The sequence below is a fragment of the Garra rufa genome, chromosome 3 (assembly GCF_049309525.1).
Source record: "Garra rufa chromosome 3, GarRuf1.0, whole genome shotgun sequence".
Classification (NCBI taxonomy): domain Eukaryota; kingdom Metazoa; phylum Chordata; class Actinopteri; order Cypriniformes; family Cyprinidae; genus Garra; species Garra rufa.
This window is the reverse complement of record NC_133363.1, coordinates 66018043-66026750: the sequence shown is the minus strand read 5'-3', so window position 1 is coordinate 66026750 and position 8708 is coordinate 66018043. Positions and strand designations below refer to the sequence as shown.

Here is an 8708-nt window from a genome sequence, read left to right as displayed (position 1 = left end):
ATATAATGGGACTTCTCACACTTTTCCCGAAATAATTTGCCATGACTTTTCCAGACATTCATAAACTCATCTCCAGTGTTGGGGAGAGATACTTTTAAAAGTAATGCATTACAATATTGAGTTACTCCCTAAAAAAGTAACTAATTACGTTACTTAGTTACTTTTTATGGAAAGTAATCTGTTACGTTGCTTTTGCGTTACTTTTTAAATCTGGGCAGGGCTTGCTTGTTTATTTTAATATAAAAAGTTCTATTTCTGTCAAATGTAAAAGCCTTTCACACCAAAAGCGTCAGGTTTAGAGAAAAGTAAATCTCCGTCTGTACAGTAGACCACAGAAGAACAAATGTCAACTCTTCAGCAATAAAAAAGGAAAACAATGTTAGAGTCATTTCTGCTTATCAGTATGGATGAATTGGATCATCGAAGGTCGGCAGCAAAGACATCGGTTAATAAAATGTGATTAAATACATAAAGGATATTTGTATTATTGAACATATTTAATTATTGCAGCTTTGTGTTGAATTTGAGTGTTTTTATTCATTTTGAAGAACACTGTATCTGTTTTTTAGTGAGTGAGATGAATTAATGCATGTTCACATTTATTCTAGAACTAAAGGAACATCTTACTCACAATTTCTCTCAACATGGAGACAGGAGAGCTTTTAATCAATAAATGGGGGAAAGTAACTGGCGTTACTTATTTGAAAAAGTAACTCAGATATTTTCTTGTCAATTAAAAAGTAATGCGTTACTTGAAAAAGTAACATTATTACATAACTTGCGTTTCTTGTAATGTGTTACCCCCAACACTGTTCATCTCACAGAAAATACTTGGCAACTTCCATTCGGATGTTAGGAACCAATACTCAAAATGAATAGATTTAAACTATTATAGTTAGTATCAGTGCACAAAGACCAATATCTAGTGCATGTCAAGCAAAAATTAGAGAAATGTATTTTCATTACAGAAATTTCACCTGAAACCACAGTTATAAAGATCTCCTATATTTCCAGTATCGTCTGCTGTTGGATGAGGAACAGTGACAGATGTTGACGGATGATCAGGATGATGGTGTTATCGAATCGACAGCATCATCACAAACTCTGGAGGAACACAGACCTCAAATCACATTCACATCTCACAGTGCTTCTATTTCAGCATCTTATATTATATTATATTGCAGAATACCCTCAAAATCCACGGTTCCGTCTCCGTTCAGGTCCAGCTCCTTCAGGATCTCCTCCAGCTCTCCTTTCTTGAGTTTCTCTCCTAACAGTGTCTTCAAAGCCTCCTTCATCTCATCCAGAGAGATCTTCCCATCACCGTCAGCATCAAACTGAACACAGACACACAGCTCACTCACTACTCAAACTAAACAGCTCAAAGACAACATTACAGCTGAGTCAGGTACAGCATTCACAGATATCATCAAACGTCTGTCGACTGATGGCATTAGTTTTCTGAAATGTTATGTACAAATAAACAAATGAGGCATTATCCAATGAAACATGCACTATTTTACATTTCCAGAACAGAAATCAGAACATTAGATGGATATATTAGAGCTTGTTCTATAAACCAGTGTATATGAAAACATGTTTCTGAAAAAGGTTCCTTTTGTTCATCTAGGCTGCTGCATTACTTGGATCAAAAATACAGTAAAAAAATGTTAAATATTATTACAATTTAAAACAGCTGTTTTCTGTCAGTATCTATTAAAGTGTAATTTATTCCTGTGATGCGCAGCTGAATTTTCAGCATCATTACCACAATCTTAAGAGTCACATGATCCTTCAGAAATCATTTTAATATGCTAATTTGCTGAAATCAGTTGAAAGTATAGTGTTGTACTTCTCACAATTAATTTGTGGGTTTTATTTCACCTAGTCACACTTGTGGTGTTCCCAGTCAAAACTCCAAACAATTGCTTATAAATCTGCATTTTAATACACTATATTATCACCTAATATTGAATTCATTCTTTTTGTCAACTTGTTTTATGAAATTTTGTACAAATTTAAAGCAAACTTTCTAATTAATCATTAAAGCACACTAGTGTGATAAACAGTGCAAATTTTAATAATGTTTTATATTGTGAAAATGATTCATTAGAATTCATTAGAAACAAGTTGAAAAAAAGATTGAATCCAATATTTGGTGATAATAGCATAATGAGAGATTTATAAGCAGTTGTTTGGAGTCCGGTCATTTTTGACCCGGAACACCACAAGTGTGACTTTTTGCAATTTTGTACAAAATAAAAGCATTTTAAAAAGCAAACTTCATGATTAAACATTAAAGCACACTTATGTGAGAAACAGTGCAAATTTTAATAATGTTTTATCTCATATTGTGAAAATTATTCATAAATGCTTTTTTCACTCAAAAACGAGGTGCCTTATTTCAGATGAATGAGGCTTATAATTTATCAGATGCAAATAGAAACACAAAACCAATATTAAATAAAAGAAAACAAGTATACAAAAAGATTGAATCTAATATTTGGTGATAATATAGCATAATGAGAGATTTATAAGCAATTGTTCAGAGTCCGGTCATTTTTGACCCAGAACACCACAAGTGTGACTTTTTGCAATTGTGCACAAAATAAAAGCATTTAAAAGCAAACTTTCTGATTAAACATTAAAGTACACTAGTGTGATAAACAGTGCACATTTTTTTAAATCATTTTTTGTTTAATACTGTGAAAATTATTCATAAAAATGTTTTTTTTTTTTCACTCAAAAAATGAGGTGCCTACTTTCAGATAAATGAGGCCTACGATTAATCAGATGCAAATAGAAACACAAAACCAGTTCTAAATAAAAGAAAACAAGTTGAGAAAAAGATTGAATCCAATATTTGGTGATAATAATGAGAGATTTATAAGCAGTTGTTGGAACATCAAAGGTGTGACAGGAATCCGAACACAGCCAGAGGGTTAAACAGTGTATATTATAGCGTACCCTGTATATCTATGAAGTGACTGATGAGTGTTTGTGTTTGTGATTGTACCTGACTGAAGGAGCTTTTGAGCTCTTTGAGTCCCAGCATATCCGCCGTCTCCACCATCATCCTGGGGCCCATCAGCTCACAGAAATCATCGAAATCCATCAGACCTCCAACTGAACACAGAAACAGCAGGTGACTTAATAAGACACTGATATATGATCCATTAGTTTGTTATATTTGTATGTGCAGATACTGACGTCTCATCTTGATCTGCTGAATGATCTCCAGCAGCTCCATCTCTGTGGGCATGTAGCCCATGGTCCGCATGCACTCAGCCAGATCCTTATAGTTCAGATAGCCGTCCTGATCGTAATCGAACTCCTTGAAGGCTTCGGCCAGCTCTGGAACACAAGCAGTGCGGATGTTAAGTTGAGATGTGATATGATATGATCAGTGTTACTTAAAGTTACTTAAAAAGTAATGTGTTACAATACTGAGTTACTCTCTAAAAAAGTAACTAATTACGTTACTTAGTTACTTTGTATGGAAAGTAATGCGTTACGTTACTTTTGCGTTACTTTTTAAATCTGGGCAGGGCTTGCTTGTTTGTTTTTAATATAAAAGTTGTATTTTTGTCAAATGTAAAAGCCTTTTCACACCAAAAGCCTCAGTCTTAGAGAAAAGTAAATCTCCGTCTGTACAGTAGACCGCAGAAGAACAAATGTCAACAAAAAAAGGAAAACAAATGTTAGATTATCTTGAGCAATTTTTGCTTATTAGTATGGATGAATTGGATCATCGAAGGTTAATAAAATGGGATTAAATACATAAAGGATATTTGTATTATTTCACATATTTAATTATTGCAGGTTTGTGTTGAATATCAGTGTTTATATTTATTTTGAGGAACACTGTATCTGTGTTTTAGTGAGTGAGATGAATTAATGCATGTTCACATTTATTCTAGAACTAAAGGAGACAGGAGACAGGAGAGCTTTTAATCAATAAATGAGGGAAAAGTAACTGGTGTTACTTATTTGAGAAAGTAACTCTTTTACCTTTCTTTATGATTTGATATGATATGATTTGGTCAGATTGTGTGATACTCACCGTCCAGCTCCGGCTGAGACAGCTCTCGCTCCTGATGGAAAACACAGAGAGATGAGGTTAGCTCATCATGTTGTGTATGTGGCTGTTATAGGAGCTGAGGATCTGATCTAGGAAACAATCAAGGGTTGTTCTTCATTAGAGGCTCAGAATCAATCAGGACACATTCAGATTAAAGTTTCCATCCCATGTTTTAGGTCACAGAACAATCACTCCAGAGTCAACAGCATCGTCACTGTTTCCTTTTGTGCATCTCTTTTGTTCAGTGTAGATGTTTTATTGCAGACATGATCACACTTTGATCTGTTTGTGAAATTATGTACAGCAGAGAACCTCTAAAATATTTACTAAGATGATGCTAACCTTTACTTTATCTTCATGTTGTGATTTGCAAATTATTAAATACACAAATTTAAAGCATTTTACAAAATCCTATGAAAATGTTCCCTAGTCAGTTTCTCTCTCTGTTTTTATTGTCCATAAAGTTTGCTATTCAATTTTCCCTTTTTCACAAATTTTTCTTTGCATATTTTAACTGAAATTTGCAAATGATCAAATTAATAAAACTGCTAATTATTTCAAATAATTTAATGACAACAATAATTTATTAAATATTTATTACAACACTGATCAATTAAACACTCCAATGGTATGAGATGACTGGATGCTTTCAGTTGAACTTCAGTGTTAATTTGGAACCGCTCCGATTGATTCAAACTCGTGACTTCAATCATTCAGTTCAAGCGGTTCACTCGCAAAAACCAGATCAAAAGAGCCATTCATATTCAAATTTCGACATCGCTTTTAATGTTTTTTTAAAAAGGACTTGTAGTGATCACTGAGGCGTGAAACGGTGCTTTGCAAGACTCTGAATCAGTTAAGCTATTGCGCTGCAAAATGATTCATTGTTTCAAAGCGCTCCAATCAAATCGCATATCGTGAATCATTTGATTCAGATCGGGTTCGCAAATCAACTTCGGAGCGGTTTTGCAAATCATTTCGCGAATTCAATGCGGGATCCGAAACAATGGTTCGCGAATCATCATTTAGATCAGACGAATCGCGAATTAGATACGACAAATCGTGGATCATTTGATTCAGATCGGGATTTCAGACTGCGTTTTGGACCGAATAATTTTGCGAATTGAATGATTCACGATTGCAATTCCGAAGTCCCGAACTGAAATGATGATTCGCAAATCATTATTCAGATCGGGGCTACGGATCGCGGACTTCAAATCATTTGATTTAGATCGGAACTTTGGATTGCAGATCATAAATTTGATTCAGGTTGGGACGTTGTGGTGCGGGTTCATGAATCATTTGATTCAGATTAAGATTTTGACGCGGGTTTGTGAATCATTTATTATTAAAACTGAAAAGTCAGAAGTCAAAATTAAAACTCAAAACCATAGACTGTAAAAAAAAATATGGACGTAGGTTTCTGCAGAGCGATTTTGAAGCATATAGGGGGCGGGATTCGGTTGTCACCATCTTGGAGTCGCGTCACTCCCAGATAATCAAAAATGGGCAAAAGGGCGGGACGTGGGTGGAGCTTGTCGCTGAAACCACACCCACCTATCACGGTAGTGGCGACAGCTGCGGCAAACCCCCTGTCACTCAAGTGGCCACGCCCTTAATTATGCAGAACTTTAAGGCTTAATATAACTTAAACGGATGAATTGTAAAAAAAATTCACCCCCCTCACAATTTAGCTATATAGCTATGTAGACCAAAATCACTTTTTGTACCAGGCTGTAAACATATTTTTTTTTCTGCTGTAAAGTTGGGCATTTTAACATGGTCATCTATGGGATTGACTCCCTTCTGCAGCCAGTCTCTAGCGGCCAGTCGATGAATTGCAGTTTAAGCCACTTCCTTGTTGGTTTCAATAGAGAGAGTGGGAGGTTGCCGCAGTACAGTTCTAATAACCATGTTTTTTTTTTTTGTTTTTAGTAAGTGTAGTATCCATTTTTTTGTATAACCAGTTTAGTACAAATACCATGTTAAACTATGGTTAGTGTAACAAAACCCTGGTTAATTTGTGGTTACCATGGCTTTAACCTTGTTTTTTTAAACGTTTGCATGCTGTTATGTCCCCACCAATGACTAAACTAAAAATACACCCTTGCTTCACTTTGCAAAATATTAGCTGATTAAAACTGCTAATAAAAAATGTAATGTAATGTAAAACTAATGTAATTTGTAAAATATTACACTTTTTCATTATATAGTTTTACTTAGTTTAGCTCTTAAATTAAACTCTTATATTTAATAATAATATAGACTATTAATATGCTAATTAAAATTACTTTTAGTTTTTTGAAATATAGCCTGAAACTGATGCTGACCTCTACAGGTCAAAATGAGTATGAAATTATTTTCAATTGACTTAATATGAGGTTGGCAATTTTCACATTTTTAAGTTTGTTTATCAAAAGGTATTAACATCAAAACTAATGTTAAAAACATGATCAGACTCTGTGACAGACACACATGAGTGAGATCATGAATCAAACAGCACTGTCCTTCAGTCTGGTTCTGTCTTCTTAATCCTCGTTAAACCTCGTTAGAGTAAATGAAGAGTGACACTGAACCGCGTCCTGTGCTATTATTACAGTCTGACTGCGATTACAGGGTTAATGAGTGTTTTACAGATAGACCGCACACATCACGCTCACAAACCACAAGAGTCACAACATTCTGTGTCTGATTTCATCATATCAGCAGAAATACATGTAAACTGTACATTCTAATACATTAACATGGATGATACGCATTTACTTTATAATAGGCTATCACTTGATGGTCAGAGACATTCCAGCCATTAATAAACATTTAAATGCAATGAACACATTTAAACATGGAAACTATAGACATGTCACTAGGTTTGATGTCAGTGATGCTGCGGACGTTTAGTGAGCGTTATAAGGGAAGATTATCAGGCAACAATGACTTTAATATTAATTCGTCACTCACAGCTACTAAATGACTTCACAAGCAGCGTTGAGGGTAACGCATTACAGGTAATGCAAGTTATGTAATAATATTACTTTTTCCAAGTAACTAGTAAAGTAACGCATTACTTTTTAATTGACAAGAAAATATCTGTGTTACTTTTTCCCTTATTTATTGATTAAAAGCTCTCCTGTCTCCATGTTGAGAGAAATTGTGAGTAAGATGTTCCTTTAGTTCTAGAATAAATGTGAACATGCATTAATTCATCTCACTCACTAAAACACAGATACAGTGTTCTTCAAAATGAATAAAAACACTGAAATTCAACACAAACCTGCAATAATTAAATATGTTCAATAATACAAATATTTTTTTATGTATTTAATCCCATTATTAACTGATGTCTTTGCTGCCGACCTTCGATGATCCAATTCATCCATACTAATAAGCAGAAATGACTCAAGATAATCTAACATTTGTTTTCCTTTTTTATTGCTGAAGAGTTGACATTTGTTCTTCTGCGGTCTACTGTACAGACGTCGATTTACTTTTCTCTAAACCTTTTGGTGTGAAAAGGCTTTTACATTTGACAAAAATATAACTTTTTATATTAAAAACAAACAAGCAAGCCCTGCCCAGATTTAAAAAGTAACACAGAAGTAATGGAACACATCACTTTTCATAAAATGTAACTAAGCAACTAAGTGAGCTTCTTTTTTAGAGAGTAACTCAATATTGTAACACATTACTTTTAAAAGTAACTTTCCCCAGCACTGGTCACAAGTGGCATTTCATAGCATTTTCTTCCTTTTTGGAGCATGCCAGATTTTGATCACAATGAAGTGCTATTAGATCAAGTAGAATGAAAGAACTCTGTGTTTTGCAGAAGAAAGATGATGAGCACAAAACATCATTTTTGCATGAATTATTGATTTTAAGACGGAGCGTGAGATACCTGTCCAAAGACGCTGTTCAGCAGGTTGGTGTACACCTTGTTCATGGCATCCTCGCTTGATTTCTTGCTTTTCTTCTTCTTGTTGGCCTCGGCGTCAACCGTCTTGCGGAGGGCAGATTTGGGACCAGAGCCATCAGCTGATGGACTGGAACTGGTTCGGTTTGATGAAGGAGAAATTGCAGATGTGTGAGAAATGCATTAATAGAAACATTTGCATGTAAGATTGTTTCAGATAAAAAAAAAAAAAAAACTCAGTTACACTTTAAGGTGTTAACATTTAACTACTGATAACTATTTATGTACTTACTATATGGTTGGGGTTACTTGCATGTATTAATGCATACTGTAATTAGTTGTCATTATAATAGTAAGTACATGTAACATGTGTAACAAGGACACCTTAAAATAAAGAGTTACCAAAAACTTTATGGAATCAATCCTGGTTAGGATATTCTGGATTGTTTTTTCTTCATTAGTTTGTTGGTTGTGGTTTAACACGAGTTAGTTCATTCAAAATATCACCGCAAATGTTCCCTCACCTCTCTGCAGGTGGAGTTTGTCTGCTGTTTGTGCCATTCTCCAGCTGTCAATAAGAGACAAACAGAATATTAATGTAAATCTGATTATCATGGGATTCTTTTTAGAAAAGCATCTCCAGATTCGCAGCAGCTCAGTTCAATGAAAAACTCACAGATACACTAAATACATTTTAATCAGTGGTTTACTAAACTGTTT

The 8708-nt window shown here is 34.5% G+C and overlaps 1 protein-coding gene across 1 annotated transcript; it reads right to left on the bottom strand.

Moving 5' to 3' along the window:
- Positions 1–932: 932 nt before the first annotated feature.
- LOC141331475 (calcium-binding protein 4) lies at positions 933–8550 on the bottom strand. Its single transcript, XM_073836539.1, has 7 exons — positions 8513–8550; positions 7974–8124; positions 4064–4094; positions 3211–3354; positions 3017–3126; positions 1190–1337; positions 933–1104 (listed from the first exon to the last, which is right to left on the bottom strand). Exons 2-7 carry the CDS (start codon positions 8016–8018, stop codon positions 1076–1078), a joined length of 507 nt encoding a protein of 168 aa, XP_073692640.1. The 5' UTR covers positions 8019–8124; positions 8513–8550; the 3' UTR covers positions 933–1075.
- Positions 8551–8708: the final 158 nt, after the last annotated feature.